The following is a 21,993-nucleotide window of genomic DNA, read 5'->3' as shown; positions in this document are numbered from 1 at the left end:
ACAGGAGGATTTGCCCAAGCAGTCCCAGGAACAGTGAAGCTGAGAGAAATGGCGCCCAGACACTGACAGGGAGTGAGGGAGAGACAGATATGCAGCTCCAGGGCGGGAACATTTGCGGGACCCACTCACCACCCGCAAGCGGGACCCACTCACCACCCGCAAGCGGGACCCACTCACCACCTCCCGAAGCGCGGCCACGTGATCCCGGAGAGCCCCCGTCGTGTGTGCCTGACCATGATGAAAACCGGAGCCTCCTGCTGTAGTTACCCGGCAACCAGGGCTCGGGAGTGTACAGCGCCGCTGGGGAGAGCTGGAGCTGCAGCAGTGAATGTCTTCTGACATTTACACACTGCTGCTGCCCTTGTAGTCTTCACTTTTTCTTCAAAAAAGCTCTTCTTAGGGCTGCCTGGAGCAGCCCCTCTGTTATGTGCCTGCTTACTGCAGCACCAACTACAAAACTGAGCTCCTGTGCAGGGAGGCGGGGTTATAGAGGAGGCGGCGCTATGCATTCTGGGAACAGTCAAAGCTTTTGAGCCTGTTGGTGCCTCGGATCAAGATCCTACTCTACACCCCAATGTCTATCCTTGTGGAGCCCAGTGGACCCCGCAGCAGAAATAGAACTAATCATACATGTGCCTTTAAATGTAACATTTCCTTCACAAAAAGTCATAATTTTTTTCTGATATGCTGTTTGGCAAGTTATTATACTGTACATGATTCTAGTTAGTAATAAAAATAAGAATTTACTCACCGGTAATTCTATTTCTCGTAGTCCGTAGTGGATGCTGGGAACTCCGTAAGGACCATGGGGAATAGACGGGCTCCGCAGGAGACTGGGCACTCTAAAAGAAAGATCAGGTACTATCTGGTGTGCACTAGCTCCTCCCTCTATGCCCCTCCTCCAGACCTCAGTTAAGGAAACTGTGCCCGGAAGAGGTGACACAACAAGGAAAGGATTTGGAATCCAGGGTAAGACTCATACCAGCCACACCAATCACATTGTACAACTTGTGATAACCATACCCAGTTAACAGTATGAATAACAACTGAGCCTCAGTAACAAATGGCTCATAACAATAACCCTTAAGTTAAGCAATAACTATATACATGTATTGCAGAGAGTCCGCACTTGGGACGGGCGCCCAGCATCCACTACAGACTACGAGAAATAGAATTACCGGTGAGTAAATTCTTATTTTCTCTGACGTCCTAGTGGATGCTGGGAACTCCGTAAGGACCATGGGGATTATACCAAAGCTCCCAAACGGGCGGGAGAGTGCGGATGACTCTGCAGCACCGAATGAGCAAAGGCAAGGTCCTCCTCAGCCAGGGTATCAAACTTGTAGAACTTAGCAAATGTGTTTGAACCCGACCAAGTAGCAGCTCGGCAAAGCTGTAAAGCCGAGACCCCTCGGGCAGCCGCCCAAGAAGAGCCCACCTTCCTTGTGGAATGGGCTTTTACCGATTTAGGATGCGGCAACCCTGCCGCAGAATGAGCTTGCTTAATCGTGTTACAGATCCAGCGCGCAATAGTTTGCTTTGAAGCAGGAGCACCCAGCTTGTTCGGTGCATGCAGGATAAACAACGAGTCAGTTTTCCTGACTCCAGCCGTCCTGGCTACATAGATTTTCAAAGCCCTGACTACATCCAGTAACTTGGAGTCCTCCAAGTCCCGAGTAGCCGCAGGCACCACAATAGGTTGGTTCAAATGAAACGCTGATACCACCTTAGGGAGAAATTGGGGACGAGTCCTCAATTCTGCCCTGTCCATATGGAAAATCAGATAGGGGCTTTTACATGACAAAGCCGCCAATTCTGACAAACGCCTAGCCGAAGCTAAGGCCAATAGCATGACCACTTTCCACGTGAGATATTTTAGCTCCACGGTCTTAAGTGGCTCAAACCAGTGGGATTTCAGGAAATCCAACACAACGTTAAGATCCCAAGGTGCCACCGGAGGCACAAACGGGGGCTGAATATGCAGCACTCCCTTAACAAACGTCTGAACTTCAGGCACTGAAGCCAGTTCTTTTTGAAAGAAAATAGATAGGGCCGAAATCTGGACCTTTATGGACCCCAATTTTAGGCCCATAGTCACTCCTGACTATAGGAAGTGCAGAAATCGCCCCAGCTGGAATTCCTCTGTTGGGGCCTTCCTGGCCTCACACCAAGCAACATATTTCCGCCATATGCGGTGATAAAGATTTGCTGTCACATCCTTCCTAGCTTTTATCAGCGTAGGAATCACGTCATCTGGAATGCCCTTTTCCGTTAGGATCCGGCGTTCAACCGCCATGCCATCAAACGCAGCCGCGGTAAGTCTTGGAACAGACAGGGCCCCTGCTGTAACAGGTCCTGTCTGAGAGGCAGAGGCCATGGGTCCTCTGAGATCATTTCTTGTAGTTCTGGGTACCAAGTTCTTCTTGGCCAATCCGGAACGATGAGTATAGTTCTTACTCCTCTCTTTCTTACTATCCTCAGTACCTTGGGTATGAGAGGAAGAGGAGGGAACACATAAACCGACTGGTACACCCACGGTGTCACTAGTGCGTCCACAGCTATCGCCTGAGGGTCCCGTGACCTGGCGCAATATTTTGTTAGCTTTTTGTTGAGGTGGGACGCCATCATGTCCACCTGTGGCCGTTCCCAACGGTTTACAATCTGCGTGAAGACTTCTGGATGAAGTCCCCACTCTCCCGGGTGGAGGTCGTGCCTGCTGAGGAAATCTGCTTCCCAGTTGTCCACTCCCGGAATGAACACTGCTGACAGTGCTAACACGTGATTCTCCGCCCATCGAAGAATCCTTGTGGCTTCTGCCATCGCCATCCTGCTTCTTGTGCCGCCCTGGCTGTTTACGTGGGGGACCGCCGTGATGTTGTCTGATTGAATCAGCACTGGTTGGTTTTGAAGCAGGGGCTCTGCTTGACTCAGGGCGTTGTAAATGGCCCTTAGTTCCAGTATATTTATGTGTAGTGAAGTCTCCTGACTTGACCACTGTCCTTGGAAGTTCCTTACCTGAGTGACTGCCCCCCATCCTCGGAGGCTTGCATCCGTGGTCACCAGGACCCAGTCCTGTATGCCGAATCTGCGGCCCTCGAGAAGATGAGCACTCTGCAGCCACCACAGCAGGGACACCCTGGCCCTTGGGGACAGGGTGATCAACCGATGCATCTGAAGATGCGATCCGGACCATTTGTCTAACAGATCCCACTGAAAGATCCTTGCATGGATCTGCCGAAGGGAATTGCTTCGTAAGAAGCCACCATCTTTCCCAGGACTCGCGTGCATTTATGCACCGACACCTGTTTTGGTTTCAGGAGGTCCCTGACCAGAGAGGACAATTCCTGGGCCTTCTCCACCGGGAGAAACACCTTCTTCTGTTCTGTGTCCAGAATCATGCCCAGGAAAAGCATACGCGTCGCAGGAATCAGCTGCGACTTTGGAATATTCAGAATCCAGCCGTGCTGTTGCAACACTTCCCGAGAGAGTGTTACGCTGACCAAACAACTCCTCTCTGGACCTCGCCTTTATAAGGAGATCGTCCAAGTACGGGATAATTATAACTCCCTTCTTCCGAAGGAGTATCATCATTTCGGCCATTACCTTGGTAAATACTCTCGGTGCCGTGGACAGACCAAACGGCAACGTCTGGAATTGGTAATGACAATCCTGTACCACAAACCTGAGGTACTCCTGGTGAGGTGGGTAAATAGGGACATGCAAGTAAGCATCCTTGATGTCCAGCGACACCATAAAATCCCCATCTTCCAGGCTTGCAATAACCGCCCTGAGCGATTCCATTTTGAACTTGAACTTCCTTATATAAGTGTTCAAGGATTTTAAATTCAGAATGGGTCTCACCGAACCGTCCGGTTTCGGTACCACAAACATTGTGGAATAGTAACCCCGTCCCTGTTAAAGGAGGGGAACCTTGATTATCACCTGCTGGAGGTACAGCTTGTGAATTGCCGCCAGTACTACCTCCCTTTCCCTGGGAGCAGCTGGCAAGGCTGATTTGAGGTAACGGCGAGGGGGAGTCGCCTCGAACTCCAGCTTGTATCCCTGAGATACAATTTGTACAGCCCAGAGATCCACTTGTGAGCGAACCCACTGGTTGCTGAAGTTTCGGAGACGCGCCCCCACCGCACCCGGCTCCGCCTGTGGAGGCCCAGCGTCATGCGGTGGATTTAGAGGAAGCGGGGGAGGATTTTTGTTCCTGGGAACTGGCTGCCTGGTGCAGCTTCTTCCCTCTACCCCTGCCTCTGGGTAGAAAGGATGCGCCTCTGATCCGCTTGCCTTTCTGAGGCCGAAAGGACTGTACATGATAATACGGTGCTTTCTTAGGCTGTGAGGGAACCTGAGGTAAAAAAGTTGACTTACCGGCTGTTGCCGTGGATACAAGGTCCGAGAGACCGTCCCCAAACAATTCCTCACCCTTATAAGGCAAAACCTCCATGTGTCTTTTAGAATCAGCGTCACCTGTCCACTGCCGAGTCCATAATACTTTCCTGGCAGAAATGGACATTGCATTAATTCTAGATGCCAGCCGGCAAATGTCCCTCTGTGCATCCCGCATATATAAGACGACGTCTTTTATATGTTCTATGGTTAGCAAAATAGTATCCCTGTCGAGGGAATCAATGTTGTCTGACAGGGAATCAGACCATGCGGCTGCAGCACTACACATCCATGCTGAAGCAATAGCAGGTCTCAGTATAGTACCTGAGTGTGTATACACAGACTTCAGGATAGCTTCCTGCTTTCTATCTGCAGGCTCCTTTAGGGCGGCCGTATCCTGAGACGGCAGTGCCACCTTTTTTGATAAGCGTGTGAGCGCCTTGTCCACCCTATGGGATGTTTCCCAACGTAACCTGTCCGTTGGCGGGAAAGGGTACGCCATCAGTAACCTCTTAGAAATCACTAGTTTCTTATCGGGGGAACTCCACGCTTCCTCACACAATTCATTTAATTCATCAGATGGGGGAAAAGTCACTGGCTGCTTTTTCTCCCCAAACATAATACCCTTCTTGGTAGTAACCGGGTTAACATCAGAAATGTGCAATACATTTTTCATTGCAGTAATCATGCATCGGATGGCTTTTGTAGACTGTGCATTTGTCTCATCCTCATCTACACTGGAGTCAGACTCCGTGTCGACATCTGTGTCTACTATCTGAGCTAGCGGGCGTTTATGAGCCCCTGATGGCCTCTGAGACGCCTGGGCAGGCGCGGGCTGAGATCCCGGCTGTCCCAAGGCTGCTGCGTCATCGAACCTTTTATGTAAGGAGTTGACACTGTCGGTTAAGACCTTCCACATATCCATCCAATCAGGTGTCGGCCCCGTCGGGGGCGACACCACACTTATCTGCCCTTGCTCCGCCTCCACGTAACCCTCCTCATCAAACATGTCGATACAGCCGTACCGACACACCGCACACACACAGGGAATGCTCTGACTGAGGACAGGACCCCACAAAGAGTATGCCAGCACACACCACAGCGCTATATAACACAGGGATTTACACTATAATGAGTGATTTTTCCCAATAGCTGCTTATCATCTTATTTGCGCCTAAATTTATGTGCCCCCCCTCTCTTTTTTACCCTTCTCGTACAGGATACTGCAGGGGAGAGCCTGGGGAGCGTCCTTCCAGCGGAGCTGAGAAGAGAAAATGGTGCTAGTGTGCTGAGGAAGAAGGCCCCGCCCCCTCAGCGGCGGGCTTCTCCCGCGTTTTGTATAGCTTAATGGCGGGGGTTTTTACACATATACAGTTTTCCAGACTGTATTATGTGTTTTTGTGCCAAAAGGTATTCTTATTGCTGCCCAGGCCCCCCCCCCCAGCGCCCTACACCCTACAGTGACCGGAGTGTGTGGTGTGCGCCATTGCACCCACTGTGCAATGGCGCACAGTTGCAGTGCTGTGCGCTACCTTAATGAAGACCGGAGTCTTCTGCCGCCGATTTTATATTCTTCTCTTCTGTCTTCTGGCTCTGCAAGGGGGACGGCGGCGCGGCTCCGGGAACGGACGATCGAGGTCAGGCCCTGTGTTCGAACCCTCTGGAGCTAATGGTGTCCAGTAGCCTAAGAAGCACAAGCTAGCTGCACGCAAGTAGGTTTGCTTCTCTCCCCTCAGTCCCTCATAGCAGTGAGTCTGTTGCCAGCAGATCTCACTGAAAATAAAAAACCTAACAAATACTTTCTTTCTAGCAAGCTCAGGAGAGCCCACTAGGAGCACCCAGCTCTGGCCGGGCACAGATTCTAACTGAGGTCTGGAGGAGGGGCATAGAGGGAGGAGCCAGTGCACACCAGATAGTACCTAATCTTTCTTTTAGAGTGCCCAGTCTCCTGCGGAGCCCGTCTATTCCCCATGGTCCTTACGGAGTTCCCAGCATCCACTAGGACGTCAGAGAAATGTAAAATTACTACACCATGATTTTTTTTTTAATTTGTTCGTTGCTGCTAGCTTTCAGATTTGGAGATTACTAAAAGTAGATGGAATAAGTAGTTGGGCATGGGATACTGACAATCGTGATGCCGACGGTAGGGCCGGTGCTAGGGTGTTCGGCACCCTCCTGCAAACTATAAATTTGCGCCTCCCATACTTTACAAAACAGTGACACGTATACACATAATGCTCCCTGTAGTAGTGCCGCTTACACACGTAACGCCCCATGTAGCAGTGACGCTTACACACGTAACGCCCCACTACCAGTGACGCTTACACACATAACGCCCCCCTGTACCAGTGATGCTTACACACGCAACGCCCACTTTACCAATAACGTAACGCCTACACACGTAACACCACCCTGTACCAGTGACGCATACACACGTAACGCCCTTGTACCAGTGACGCTTACACACGTAACGCCCCCTGTACCAGTGACGCTTACACACATAACGCCCCTTATAGTAGTGTTGCTTACACACGTAACATCCCAGTACCAGTGACGCTTACACATGTAACGCCCCCTGTATTAGTTACGCTTACACACGTAACACAGCATACATATGTAACGCCCCCTGTACCAGTTATGCTTACACAGGTAACGCCCCCAGTACCAGTGATGCTTACACACGTAACGCCCCCTGCAGCAGTGACGCTTAAACACACGCAACACCCCCTGTAGCAGTGACGCTTACAAACACGCAACGCCCCCTTTACCAGTGACACTTACACACAATATGCCGCACAGTCTCACACACACACGCATACATACTGTACATACATTACACACACACTTTCACTCACTCACTCACTCTCTTTCAATCCTCTTACCTAAGGAAGTCTGGCAGGCCGGAGCTGGAGTAGATCATCCTCCTGTTCAGCCTGGTCCCGAGTAGCTCCGCCCCCAGCTCCGTGTAGCTCCTCCCCCTTTTCGGTCACCACACTGCACTGACACAGGGCAGGGGGAGAGGACTGGAGGCTTCATGCTGCTGGCGCTGACCCTGCTGCCGGTCATAGAGTGTGACAGGCACAGCAGCAGGGGGACATGAGCTCAGTGCAGAGCAGGGAGAGCGCCTCTCCATTCCTGGCGCCTCCCTGCACTGCATCCCTTTGCTGAGTGGTTTGCGCCGGCTCTGGCCGACGGTCAGAATACCAACACCAGCATCCTGACTGCCATAATCTACACAAATACGAGCATGTAAACTGGTATCCGGACTCCAGGTCGACAGCAAAAAGGTCGACACACCGTAGGTCGACGCCAATTGGTCGACACACCTTATGTCGACATGGACAAAAGGTCGACAGGAACAAGGTTGACATGGAAAAGGGTCGACATGAGTTTTTCACGATTTTTTTCTTTTTTTGAACCTTTTCATACTTAACGATCCACGTGGACTACAATTGGAACGGTAATCTGTGCCGAGCGAAGCGGCAGCGGAGCGAAGGCACCATGCCCGAAGCATGGCGAACGAAGCGAGCCATGCGAGGGGACGCGGTGCACTAATTGGGGTTCCCGGTCACTCTACGAAGAAAACGACACCAAAAAAACATAAAGTCGACCTTTTTCCATGTCGACCTTGTTCCTGTCGACCTTTTGTCCATGTCGACCTAAGGTGTCGACCAATTGGCGTCGACCTAAGGTGTGTCGACCTTTTTGCTGTCGACCCTCAGTACCAGACCCATGTAAACTAGCCCTAACCCTCCCCCTAGTGTCTAAAGGGGGCTACACACGGGCAGATGTGTGCTGAGCGATCACAGACCGCTCAGCACACATCTCTCCCCCCACTCAGCGCCATGTGTGCTGAGCGGAGGGGCCACTCAGTTCACACATTGGTTAAGTGAGCGACCTGACTAGATTGTGCCTGCATGCAGGCCAATCTAGTGTCAGCAATAGCTATGGGGCATACACACGGAGCAGTGTATGCTTCTTTTCTAAGCAATCTAGTCAGATTCTTAAGGGGGTACTCATGGAGCGATTGCTTCTTAAAATCTAAGTAATCTGACTAGATTGCTTAGATTTTAAGCAGTGATCTCTTTGTGTGTACCCCCACAGCAATAGTGATGCGCTGGGCTATCGCTGGTGCTACATTGGCCTGGAAAGTCCAAGAACAGAGCATTTTCTCCCTCATGGAGAGGGTCAGGTAGGCAAGTATGATACACACAAGTCATACTTGCCTACCTGACCCTCTCCATGAGGGAGAAAATGCTCTGTTCCTGGACTGTCCTGGTAATGTATGATTGCCATCACCTGTGGTGAAACACCTTTCTTATCAATTAACTAGCTCACCACAGGTGATGGCAATTATACATTACCAGGAAAGTCCAGGAACAGAGCATTTTCTCCCTCATGGAGAGGGTCAGGTAGGCAAGTATGACACAAGTTTTATCTATATTTCTTGGACCAAGTGGTCTATCTGTGATGTAACATAATTTGACTAACTTTCTATTTAATTTCAAATATAAACAAATTAAAATTATACTTTGTCCTTTTCATAAATACCATATAATTCATACAGCAGATGCATTCATTAATGACCTCCTATACGATTGCAGGGACGTTACATAATGTACACATGCAGGAGGCACAGCGCATCACCCATCCTACAGACATAGAGGTGTAGCAAGATGGCGCACGCCGCACGTACGAGACCCCTCTCTTTGCCAACGTCTGCTGGTCAGGTGATCCGCAGCGTCTGACCCGTCTGAGAGCGTAGTCACGGCGCCTGCGCGGATTGGCCAGCCTGTGTGTGCTAGTGTAAGACATTCATTTGCCGCAGACATGGAGGAGCAGAGCCGGAGCCAACAGACACCCCCGGCCGGCAAAAGCAAGGAGACCGGCGGGGATAAGGCCGAGCCGGTGAAGGATAAGAAGGAGGAGCAGGAGCTGGTGAGAGGCGCAGTCGGGATGACCCGGCTCTCCCGGTGCATAGAGCGGCCTAGACCAGAGAGAGCTGAGTCACCGGGGCCCATACACACACAGCAGGCTCACAGGAGCAGCTGATGCTCGCACCGGCGGCTCACATACATAGGGGCCGCATATAGCATGGCCTATACGGTGTGCCGTCTCTGTGTGGTCCGGGACAAGTACACTGATCGCAGGGAGAGAGGATCTAGGCCCAAGACCGAATCCTGGTACCCTATCTGCAGGCAGTGAACTGGGCCGAGAGCGGGATAGTGGTTGCATCTGGATCCCCGGGCACGGAGCAGCTAGAATCTGAACGAGACGATCTACAGAGCAGCCGCTGAGTGCGGGTCACACAGGTCGGGGCACTGCCGCTGACTTGCACATTCTACTGTGGTGGCTGCTGCTGCTGCTGTGTGCAGTGCGCCTCCTTACACAGTGTGTCTGCATTTCTGATGGCGTATATGTTACATTACACATTTTGGCAGACAGTACATTTATATTGTTAGGAAGCTGCCAATGCTTACCATTTTAATCAGGCTTTGTTGTTTCACATTTAGGGATCGGTTTAATAAAGTGCAAGGAGACAAGCTGGCTCAGCGAGTAAGGAGCTACTGTGTACGCGGCATATAGCTGCACTTGTGGCCACTCGCGGGGAGAGTTGGATTCAATTGGTGCTAAATAGTTGCTGGAATCCTCAACATACTATAGCAGAGCATCTGAGGAAACCTTACTAACATACAAAAAATGTGACACCTCATATACCACTTTTGTCTTTTGACAGTCTGAAGAAGACAAACAACTGCAAGATGAGCTTGAAATGCTTGTGGAGCGACTGGGGGTCAGTATCTTGTTAGTATGTTTTAGAATAAACAACCCCCCAAATGTCAGTCTATCCTTAATGTGTGTTTTCTTGTGGTATGTCCCTTTGTGGCACACTGTGTACTCATGTTGCCACTTATTGGAAGGTGAGTGCATTTGTGACCTATATTGGACCATTCGTCTTTATGCAATACAGGTTGAGTATCCCTTATCCAAAATTCAAAATCCCAAATTTGTGGGTCCCCTACTGAGTTAGTAACATAAATATTATTTATATATATATATATATTATAATGTCTAAGACTGATCTGATCATCTTCCTCCCTCCCGTATAACCTCACCTCCTCCTACAATCTCATTATCTATTGACAGCACTACTATCTCCTCTAGCCCCCAAGTGCGCTGTCTTGGAGTAATCCTTGACTCCTCCCTCTCCTTCAAACCACACATTCAGCACCTCTCACAAACCTGCCGTTTTCATCTAAAAAATATTTCTAGTATCAGACCCATTCTGACCCAAGATGCTACTAAGACTCTTATCCACTCACTGGTCATCTCCAGACTGGACTACTGTAATCTCCTCCTGACTGGCATTCCTGACAAATACCTCTCTCCACTCCAATCTATCCTCAATGCTGCTGCCCGGCTCATCTTCCTCACCAAACGCACTACGTCCACCTCTCCTCTCTTACTAGACCTTCACTGGCTCCGCTTCCCTTTCAGAATCCATTTCAAGCTTCTCACACTTGCTTACAAAGCCCTCACCCATTCCTCTCCCATCTACATCTCTGACCTTATCTCCCTTTACACTCCCACCTGTCCTCTTCGCTCTGCTAATGCACGCCGACTCTCCTGCCTACGGATTACTTCCTCCCACTCCTACCTCCAAGATTTTTCACGTGCTGCACCACTTCTCTGGAATTCCCTACCGCTCCCCCTCAGACTCTCCACCTCTCTACAAAACTTCAAACGGGCTCTCAAGACCCACTTCTTCACCAAACCCAGCCAAATCTCATCCTAACCCTCTGTTCCACGCTCGCTATGTACCCCATCTGTCTCACCCTCCCCTTTAGAATGTAAGCTCTCACGAGCAGGGTCCTCTTCCCTCATGTGCTTATCCTTTTCTTACTTTAATAATATTCAACTGCACCAAGCCCAGCAGTCTTCTGCCACCTGATACTTATTCCAGTGTCATCTGCTGATGTAGCTATGTTTATTTACCCTGTACTTGTCCTATATTGTTGTCAACTGTAAGTTGATGTTTTCCTGCTTGATTATTTGTTTATGTACTCTGTAATTGGGCACTGCGGATCCCTTGTGGCGCCATATAAATAAAGGATAATAATAATAATTAATAATAATAATAATACATATGTCATTATCTCAGTAGGGGACCCAAAAATGTAGTGACTTTCAGTTTCAGACATCCCCACTACATTATTGTTCTGACTTACTTGTGTTTGGGTGTTATTTTATATATTTCAGGAGAAAGACAGCTCACTTTACAGACCAGCTCTGGAGGAGCTGCGCAGACAGATACGCTCCTCTACTACTTCCATGACCTCTGTTCCCAAACCTCTCAAGTTTTTGCGACCACACTTTGGCAAACTTAAAGAGATATTTGAGAGTATGGCACCTGGAGAAAACAAAGTGAGTGTTACAGCTACTATTTACGAAAAAGAGAATCTGATCTTTGTAGATAAATAATATTTATTGGGGAGGCAAAACCTGTGATATGGAGGGGAGTTAACACTTGCCTAGATATAGAATTGTTCTATTGCATAAAAGTAGACCACTGTGTTGCTGGAAGAAAGACTAGTATGTTCAAGAGTTTGCGTTTGAAGTACATGCAACGCAGTCCTGTTCTGTATTTGTGTGTAGCTTTTTTATGTGCATTATCAACATGCGCTTACATCTATAACAGAATGGGCTGTGATTTCTCCCCACTGTATGAGGCATATGTTAGATTCTTATATACCGTATATACTCGAGTATAAGCCGACTTTTTCAGCACTTTTTTTTGTGCTGAAAAAGCCACCTCGGCTTATACTCGAGTCAGCGTTAGGAGGGACACGGAGAGCACAGCGCACGGCTCTCCTGTGTCCCTCCTGCATCTCCGGCGGCAGCGGCGTGTGTGTGTGTTAAAGGAAGTGCACTAACCGGGACTTCCTTTAACACACGCCGCTGCCGCCGGAAACGCAGGAGGGACACAGGAGAGCCGCGCGCTGCGCTCTCCGCTCTCCGTGTCCCTCCTTCAGAAGACAGCGCGGGAGCGACGGAGGGTAAGCATCTGGCACTGTGGGGCACATCTGGCACTGTGGGGCATATCTGGCACTATGAGGTCTGTGTACGGGTAGAGCTGCATTTCCCACCCTAGGCTTATACTCGAGTCAATAAGTTTTCCCAGGTTTTTGTGGTAAAATTAGGTGTCTCGGCTTATATTCGGGTGACTTATACTCGAGTATATACGGTACCTGTCTCGCGTTGTAAGTATTCCTTGTGTATACAATGGCATTTAAAACATTTGTAATAGCAGCAAGTGACTAAACTGTTAAATTCATGTTGGAAAAGAATAAGGATGACAAGAAGCAACAAAACAATTCCTCCAGCATGTTGCAATATGCCTGCATAAGAGACTTGCAACCTATGTAATAAAAAAATGTAGAGTACTCTTACCATATTTGTAAACATATGGTAAGCCATCAGCCACGGCAAGGCGCCTCTGCTTTGGTGGTCCTACACTACATAGTAATGGCACCACTTTGGGTCATGTATGGGGAAAGAAAAAAAAAACAAGAATGTGCAGTTCCTTTTGCAAGGGAACACAAACAGTGGATGATTGGCAAAACATTATCTGATATGATTCATTTTGTTATATCTTGTTTTAAGCTGATGGCAAAACAAAGTGGTTTAGTCCATGGATTAATTCTCCCAGGTGTCATGCGGGTCTGTTTTATGGTGTTTTCATGGCACACACTTGAGGTTGTTTAATGTTATGAGGTAGACATCTGAACAATGTTTGGTGCAGTAGCATATACTCCTGTGAATGGGCTGATAATATAGGAAAATCCTGGTATGGTTCCAGTAACAGAATAGAGAATTCAACTTTTATACTCAACACTTCTTCATGCATCTGGCCTCTAGTGACTAAGGGGTCTACTCATGTAGCATTGAAAAGCCCTGTTTTGTGTTAAACAGGGCTTTTCTCTGCCTACAGCAATTCACAGAGCAGGTTACCGTGGAGAAGTCTCTGACTTCTCCAGCGGTACCCCGGCTCTGTGCCTGAATCGCATCACCATACCTTTGTATGGTGAGTGCGATTCATGAAGGTGCGGAAAGCTCTGCTTTCCGCTTCTCCATGGAGTTCAGGTTCGCCATCTCAGGACGGCGTAACCTGAACTGTAGTGCGGAGACGGCAGGGAAGCTCAATGCTTCCCTGATCGCTGCTCGGCACCTTGCGCTGGCTCCGCCCCCGACCTCCCAGCAACCACTGCGGCCTGTCGGGAGGGACCCACCTGCAAAGGGACCCACCGCTGGACTCCGCGCATCGCTGGGAAGGACCGCTGGAGATGACCTCACCGCAGGAGCCCCAGACACCGCAGCGCATCGTCGGAAGGGTAAGTATACATGAATTGCTACTTATTACAGCTGTACATCGCATCGAAGGGATGCGATGTATAGTGATAAGTAGCAATTCTGTTTTTCGTTTTCTACATGATTAGACCCCTTAGTGTGAAAGACGCTGTAACCAGCACTGTTTGGCACCTACATTGACATGTATGAAAACCGCTTAGATAAAATCACTTTTCTCTAGGGTATCTGCAAACATCTAATGATTGGTAATGTAAAATCATTCAGATGTTACTAAAACAAATTTATAAGGGCTCTCTTGTGACTTTTTTCATAAGTTGGCAGGCTTACCTGCTGTGTTCTGTCTAACAGTGGCATCTGTGGTGGTCTGTTTGCACACAAGATCTCGCAATGTTTGCAAAATCTTGCGCATGCAAACTGTGACTGGCCAGGAGACCAGTTGCAGCGCATTAACACTAGGTTGATGTGCTGCGAGACTTGCAGGGTACGTCAGGGGTGGTAGTTTTCTTCCCAGGCTGCTGAGTTGTTAATATATCTTGGCATTATTGTTTCCTGCTTCCCCTTAATAACAGGCGAAGTAGGAAGAGCTATAGCAGCATGATATCTCCCCTAGATCTTAATCCATAAAAACTGTGGGATAAGATTGGTCAGGCTATTTGGAATAGACCTCATCTGTCTCACTTTGACAGCTTGGCAAAACCGGGTACTTCTGAAGATACATTGTTGACCAATACACTATTACATCAATAAGTATTAAAGTAGTCACTTGGTGTCTGTGTAGAGAATTTAGCGGTACATCAGTCTTATTTGACACCTATTAAAGTTTATAATTGTATCTTGTGTTTTCTCAGCGTTTTGCTGCTGATATAATTTCTGTTCTTGCTATGACCATGAGTGGAGAGAGGGAGTGCCTAAAATACAGACTGCTAGGCTCACAGGAGGAACTGGCATCATGGGGTCATGAGTATGTAAGGTAAGGCAATATACCATTCATGTGTAAAGGTAATACACGTCCACACTATCGTTTTGTTTAACTATTATTATTGCTGTTATGTTTTATTTATTTTTTTGTGTGGTAGCTTATATTGTTAAGTCTTCCAAATAGCGGTGTTTGTCATATGCATTCCTGAATTCTTTCTCTGAGTCCCTAATACAATTGCTGGTAGACCATTCCATAGATTAACACTTCTGTAACAAAACTCATCCTTATTTTACTTACCAGTCATCCTCACTTTAATTTCATAGTGTATCCCCTTCGTAATACAAGTTTTTGTAACTTACTGCATTCCTGAATTCTATTAATATTTTTTCAGTAGAAACATTTAGACACGCCAGTTCTCCCTTGCTCTCCTCTAAGCTTTACATCTTCAGCTCTTCAGGTCATTCCTGATGTTTGGTTATGTAGTTCATGCACCATTTTAGTAGCTTTCTCTGAATGTGAAAATAAAAATCTCACAGTTGGCGAGGGTGTGCTGTATCAAGTTGACATTCGGAATATTTAGCATTATTTGTCCTCCCTTTGTTTTTTGTGCTTTTTATGGCTTTTTACGAATGTATCAAAATAGCCTTTTTTTTTTCTGACTATAATCCTCTCTACTGTGTGTTTTCTAAACCGTCATTGTATGAAGTCTGCACTGGAGCCTTTTCACCAGCCTATGTGTTTGTGTGCTAGGCACTTGGCTGGGGAGGTAGCTAAGGAATGGCAAGAGGTGGAAGAGTCTGATAAATCTCAACGGGACACTCTGCTGACGTTGGTGAAGGAGATTGTTCCATATAATATGGCACACAATGCTGAGCACGAGGCCTGTGACCTGCTGATGGAGATAGAGCAGATGGACATGCTGGAAAAATACATTGATGATAATGCCTATGCTAAAGTTTGCCTCTATTTGACAAGGTGAGTCTCACGTACCAGCAAGGTCAATTGAGGACAGTGTTTTTGCTACTGGAAATGATTTATTTTTCCTGTCTATAAAACTATAGGTTTCCTTTTATTATGTCTTCTCAATCATTATTATCTGTTAGTCTGTGTATTTTCTTTATCTTGTGTGCTATAGACCTGGAGTACATTATTATCTGTTTGTGATGTGGTTAATGTGATGCCTATGCTTCCACGCAGTTGTGTGAGTTATGTTCCTGAGCCTGAGAACTCCGCTCTCTTGCGATGTGCCCTTGCCATCTTCCGCAAGTTCAACCGTTATCCAGAGGCTTTGCGCCTTGCTCTGATCCTCAATGACATGGAGCTTGTGGAGGACATCTTTACTTCCTGCAAGGATGTGTAAGTTGCAATGTCCTGGTTTTATTTTTACGGTCCTATTCATGTAGTCTTAACATTTCTTAATAAACCTGTTGCAAAAATACATCAGTGTGATCGCTCACCCTGCACAGGCAGAGGAGACTACTGCTGCTAAAGCAGCTTCCCTGGTCCCACTGCAACCCAGCACACAACAGCGCTAGGGAGAGAGGCTGCTGCTGACGGGTAAGGGGGAGTGGCGGCCAACCCGGTCCTTTCCAACAAGCCCCGGTCCTGCTATGTTACTAGTACTATAATGTGACTCATTCTCAGGTCCTTGTGAATTGTTTTAATTTTAAAATGTCTGCTAACATTTTTAAATTGCTTTTTGCAGGGTTATCCAGAAACAAATGGCATTTATGCTAGGCCGCCATGGAGTATACCTCAGTCTGAATGAGGATGTGGAAGAGTATGAAGATTTAACGGAAATTATGTCCAATGTCCAACTTAACAGCAATTTCCTAGCACTGGCTCGTGAAGTGAGTGACACAAATAAATGCCTCTTACAGAGGTCCCTTTAAGCTGTAAAAGGCCTCATTGTATCATTTTTATTCTCTTTAGCTGGATATTATGGAGCCCAAAGTGCCAGATGATATTTACAAGACACATCTAGAGAATAACCGTGAGTTACAGGGGTTGGTTGCTGAAGTTGGAGGGAAGTGCGCATATGTTGGTGTATGTGTCTCTTATAAGGTGTCATTTCTTCAATAGGATTTGGAGGCAGTGGATCACAAGTGGATTCAGCTAGAATGAATTTGGCTTCATCATTCGTGAATGGATTTGTTAATGCAGCATTTGGTCAAGACAAGCTACTGACAGATGATGGCAACAAATGGCTGTATAAGAACAAGGATCATGGTAAGAGTTTGGCATAATAGAAGCTACTGTTGTCTCCATTTTACAATTTATAGTGTCTGTGTGTCACTCTTAATCCTTTTTATTATTAGGAATGCTAAGTGCTGCCGCTTCATTGGGGATGATCCTTCTGTGGGATGTGGATGGAGGACTGACTCAAATAGACAAATACTTATATTCCTCTGAAGACTATATCAAGGTGAGTTTACTTGCAACCAGATTCTCCTTATGGTGGCACTGGTTTTGGCAACATGCACATACAGCATTAATGCCACATACTACAGACCATTTTTTTTCTCCCTCTCATTGAAAGGCATGCCTTGGGTTTTTCCTTACCTTTCAGTGTTGGTGCCTCTAGGCTTGTAACAATTATTTTTACATTTATTTACAGCTTTTGTATATTTTTTGTATCTTTGTCTTGGTTTCATCAGTCTGTTTAATCTTAATGTATGATACGTAATCCTTTCTTCTACCTATATTCTTGTAAAGTCTGGAGCTCTCCTGGCCTGTGGGATTGTGAATTCTGGAGTGAGAAATGAGTGTGACCCAGCTTTGGCTCTTCTATCAGACTATGTTCTGCATAATAGCAACACAATGCGTCTTGGTGCCATCTTTGGGTGAGTATTGTGAGGACCATACTATTGTGTCTTTTATGGAAGACTGAAAGATTACTTTTTTTTTAATAGAGTACATTTTTTCTCTAACGTCCTAGTGGATGCTGGGGACTCCGTAAGGACCATGGGGAATAGACGGGCTCCGCAGGAGACTGGGCACTCTAAAGAAAGATTAGGTACTATCTGGTGTGCACTGGCTCCTCCCTCTATGCCCCTCCTCCAGACCTCAGTTAGAATCTGTGCCCGGCCAGAGATGGGTGCTCCTAGTGGGCTCTCCTGAGCCTGCTAGTAAAAGAAAGTATTTGTTAGGTTTTTTATTTTCAGTGAGCTTCTGCTGGCAACAGACTCACTGCTACGAGGGACTGAGGGGAGAGAAGCAAACCTACCTGTCTACAGCTAGGTTGCGCTTCTTAGGCTACTGGACACCATTAGCTCCAGAGGGTTCGAACACAGACATCTGTCCTCGATCGTCCGTTCCCGGAGCCGCGCCACCGTCCCCCTCGCAGAGCCAGAAGAACAGAAGCTTGAAGACGGCGAAAACGGCGGCTGAAGACTCCTGTCTTCATTTAAGGTAGCGCACAGCACCGCAGCTGTGCGCCATTGCTCCCAGCACACTTTCACACTCCGGTCACTGTAGGGTGCAGGGCGCTGGGGGGGGGGGCGCCCAGGGCAGCAATTGAAGTACCTTTTTGGCATAACCTACATATATACAGTCAGGCACTGTATATATGTAAAAAACCCCGCCGTTTTTTTTCACACAGAAGCGGGACAGAAGCCTGCCGCTGAGGGGGCGGGGCCTTCTTCCTCAGCACACCAGCGCCATTTTCTCTTCACAACTCCGCTGGAAGGGCGCTCCCCAGGCTCTCCCCTGCAGTATCCAGGTACAAGAAGGGTAAAAAAGAGGGGGGGGGGGGGGGCACATAAATTTAGGCGCAAAAGACATAAAATCGGCAGCTATTGGGTAATCACTTAATATAGTGAATATCCCTGGGTTATATAGCGCTGTGGTGTGTGCTGGCATACTCTCTCTCTGTCTCCCCAAAGGCCTTTGTGGGGTCCTGTCCTCAGTCAGAGCATTCCCTGTGTGTCTGCTGTGTGTCGGTACGGCTGTGTCGACATGTTTGATGAGGAGGGTTACGTGGAGGCGGAGCAAGTGCGGATAAATGTGGTGTCGGGGCCGACACCTGATTGGATGGATATGTGGAAGGTCTTAAATGATAATGTAAGCTCCTTGCATAAAAGGTTTGATGACGCTGCAGCCTTGGGACAGCCGGGGTCTCAACCCGGGCCTGCCCAGGCGACTCAGAGGCCGTCGGGGTCTCATAAACGCCCACTATCTCAGATGGTTGACACAGATGCCGACACGGAGTCCGACTCCAGTGTCGACGATGATGAGGCACAATTACAGCCTAAGATGACCAAGGCCATCCGCTACATGATTATTGCAATGAAAGATGTATTGCACATTTCAGAGGTTAACCCTGTCCCTGACAAGAGGGTGTATATGTTTGGGGAGAAAAAGCAGGCAGTGACTTTTCCCCCGTCACATGAATTAAATGAGTTACGTGAAGAAGCGTGGAGTTCCCCTGATAAGAAAGTGGTGACTTCCAAAAAATTACTGCTGGCGTACCCTTTCCCGCCAACGGACAGGTTACGTTGGGAATCCTCCCCTAGGGTAGACAAGGCGCCGACACGCTTATCTAAGAAGGTGGCCCTGCCGTCTCAGGATACGGCCGCCCTAAAGGATCCTGCGGATAGGAAGCAGGAAGCTATCTTGAAGTCAGTGTATACACACTCTGGTACTCTACTGAGACCAGCTATTGCTTCAGCCTGGATGTGTAGCTCTGTAGCAGCATGGACAGATACTCTGTCAGAGGACATAGATGCCCTGGACAGGGATACTGTCTTGCTAACCCTGGGCCATATAAAAGACGCCGTCTTATATATGCGGGATGCTCAGAGGGACATTTGCCTGCTGGGCTCTAGAATTAATGCAATGTCCATTTCTACCAGGAGGGTCTTATGGACTCTGCAATGGACAGGGGATGCCGATTCTAAAAAACACATGGAGGTTTTGCCTTATAAGGGTGAGGAATTGTTTGGGGACGGCCTCTCGGACCTTGTGTCCACAGCGACAGCTGGAAAGTCGACTTTCTTGCCTCAGGTTTCCTCACAGCCTAAGAAAGCACCGTATTATCAAATGCAGTCCTTTCGTTCTCGGAGAAGCAAGATGGTCAGAGGTGCATCCTTTCTTGCCAGAGGCAGGGGTAGAGGAAAGAAACTGCACCATGCAGCTAGTTCCCAGGAACAAAAGTCCTCCCCGGCTTCCACTAAGTCCACCGCATGACGCTGTGGCTCCACAGGCGGAGCCAGGAGCGGTGGGGGCGCGTCTCCGAAAATTCAGCAACCAGTGGGTTCGCTCACAGGTGGATCCTTGGGCTATACAAATTGTATCTCAGGGATACAAGCTGGAGTTCGAAGTGACTCCCCCTCACCGTTACCTAAAATCAGCCTTGCCAGCTTCCCCCACGGAAAGGGAGGTAGTCCTGGCGGCAATTCACAAGCTGTACCTCCAGCAAGTGATAATAATGGTCCCCCTCCTTCAACAGGGAAGGGGTTACTATTCCACACTGTTTGTGGTACCGAAACCGGACGGTTCGGTAAGACCCATTCTGAATTTAAAATCCTTGAACATTTTATATGAAAAAATTCAAGTTCAAAATGGAATCGCTCAGAGCGGTCATTGCAAGCCTGGAAGAGGGGGATTTTATGGTATCTCTGGACATCAAGGATGCTTACTTGCATGTCCCCATTTATCCACCTCACCAGGAGTACCTCAGGTTTGTGGTACAGGACTGTCATTACCAATTCCAGACGTTGCCGTTTGGTCTGTCCACGGCACCGAGAGTATTTACCAAGGTAATGGCCGAAATGATGGTACTCCTTCGGAAGCAAGGAGTATTGGTTATCCCGTACTTGGACAATCTCCTCATAAGGGCAAGGTCCAGAGAGCAATTGTTGTTCAGCGTAGCACACTCTCAGGAAGTGTTGCAACAGCACGGCTGGATTCTGAATATTCCAAAGTCGCAGCTGATTCCTACGACGCGTCTGCCCTTCCTGGGTATGATTCTGGACACAGAACAGAAGAAGGTGTTTCTCCCGGAGGAGAAGGCCCAGGAGTTAGTGACTCTGGTCAGGGACCTCCTAAAACCAAAACAGGTGTCGGTGCATCACTGCACGCAAGTCCTGGGAAAGATGGCCTCATACGAAGCCATTCCCTTCGGCAGGTTCCATGCAAGGATCTTTCAGTGGGATCTGTTGGACAAGTGGTCCGGATCGCATCTTCAGATGCATCGGCTGATCACCCTGTCCCCGAGGGCCAGGGTGTCTCTTCTGTGGTGGCTGCAGAGTGCTCATCTTCTCGAGGGCCGCAGGTTCGGCATACAGGACTGGGTTCTGGTGACCACGGATGCAAGCCTCCGCGGATGGGGGGCAGTCACTCAGGGAAGAAACTTCTAAGGGCTGTGGTCAAGTCAGGAGACTTGTCTGCACATAAATATACTGGAACTAAGGGCCATATACAACGCCCTGAGTCAAGCGGAGCCCCTGCTTCGAGACCAACCAGTGCTGATTCAGTCAGACAACATCACGGCGGTTGCCCATGTAAACCGCCAGGGCGGCACAAGAAGCAGGGTGGCGATGGCAGAAGCCACAAAGATTCTTCGTTGGGCGGAGATTCACGTACAAGCACTGTCAGCCGTGTTCATTCTGGGAGTGGACAACTGGGAAGCAGACTTCCTCAGCAGACACGACCTCCACCCGGGAGAGTGGGGACTTCATCAAGAAGTCTTCACACAGATTGCAAATCGATGGGAACTGCCACAGGTGGACATGATGGCGTCCCGCCTCAACAAAAAGCTAAAAAGATATTGCGCCAGGTCAAGGGACCCTCAGGCGATAGCTGTGGACGCGCTAGTGACACCCTGGGTGTTCCAGTCGGTATATGTGTTCCCTCCTCTTCCTCTCATACCCAAGGTACTGAGAATAGTAAGAAAAAGAGGAGTGAGAACAATACTCATCGTTCCGGATTGGCCAAGAAGGACTTGGTACCCAGAACTACAAGAGATGATCACAGAGGACCCATGGCCTCTGCCTCTCAGACAGGACCTGTTGCAACAGGGGCCCTGTCTGTTCCAAGACTTACCGCGGCTGCGTTTGACGGCATGGCGGTTGAACCCCGGATCCTAACGGAAAAAGGCATCCCGGATGAAGTGATTCCTACGCTGATAAAAGCTAAGAAGGATGTAACAGCTAAGCATTATCACCGTATATGGCGAAGATATGTTGCTTGGTGTGAGGCCAGGATGGCTCCTACAGAGGAATTCCAGCTGGGTCGATTCCTGAACTTCCTACAGTCAGGTGTGACTATGGGCCTGAAATTAGGGTCCATAAAGGTCCAGATTTCGT

At 48.4% G+C, this 21,993-nt stretch overlaps 2 protein-coding genes across 2 annotated transcripts in view; one reads left to right on the top strand and one right to left on the bottom strand.

Moving 5' to 3' along the window:
• Window positions 1–9,057, bottom strand: part of ECE2 (endothelin converting enzyme 2) — a 373,266-nt gene extending 364,209 nt beyond the window's left edge. Inside the window, exon 1 of the mRNA XM_063916625.1 lies at window positions 8,950–9,057. Coding sequence (XP_063772695.1) covers window positions 8,950–8,961 — 12 coding nt within the window. The 5' untranslated portion in view covers window positions 8,962–9,057. The remainder of the gene's footprint in view (window positions 1–8,949) is intronic.
• A 4-nt stretch (window positions 9,058–9,061) lies between these two features.
• PSMD2 (proteasome 26S subunit ubiquitin receptor, non-ATPase 2) overlaps window positions 9,062–21,993 on the top strand; it is a 63,164-nt gene continuing 50,232 nt past the window's right edge. Inside the window, exons 1-11 of the mRNA XM_063916623.1 lie at window positions 9,062–9,336; window positions 10,136–10,192; window positions 11,659–11,823; window positions 14,616–14,737; window positions 15,437–15,661; window positions 15,884–16,042; window positions 16,392–16,536; window positions 16,619–16,679; window positions 16,769–16,915; window positions 17,005–17,111; window positions 17,402–17,529. Of these exons, the coding sequence (XP_063772693.1) occupies window positions 9,229–9,336; window positions 10,136–10,192; window positions 11,659–11,823; window positions 14,616–14,737; window positions 15,437–15,661; window positions 15,884–16,042; window positions 16,392–16,536; window positions 16,619–16,679; window positions 16,769–16,915; window positions 17,005–17,111; window positions 17,402–17,529 (1,424 nt within the window). The 5' untranslated portion in view covers window positions 9,062–9,228. The remainder of the gene's footprint in view (window positions 9,337–10,135; window positions 10,193–11,658; window positions 11,824–14,615; window positions 14,738–15,436; window positions 15,662–15,883; window positions 16,043–16,391; window positions 16,537–16,618; window positions 16,680–16,768; window positions 16,916–17,004; window positions 17,112–17,401; window positions 17,530–21,993) is intronic.

The sequence above is a fragment of the Pseudophryne corroboree genome, chromosome 4 (assembly GCF_028390025.1).
Source record: "Pseudophryne corroboree isolate aPseCor3 chromosome 4, aPseCor3.hap2, whole genome shotgun sequence".
NCBI classification, from domain to species: domain Eukaryota; kingdom Metazoa; phylum Chordata; class Amphibia; order Anura; family Myobatrachidae; genus Pseudophryne; species Pseudophryne corroboree.
Note: the sequence above shows the minus strand (reverse complement) of the source record. Positions and strands in the feature narration are given on the sequence as shown.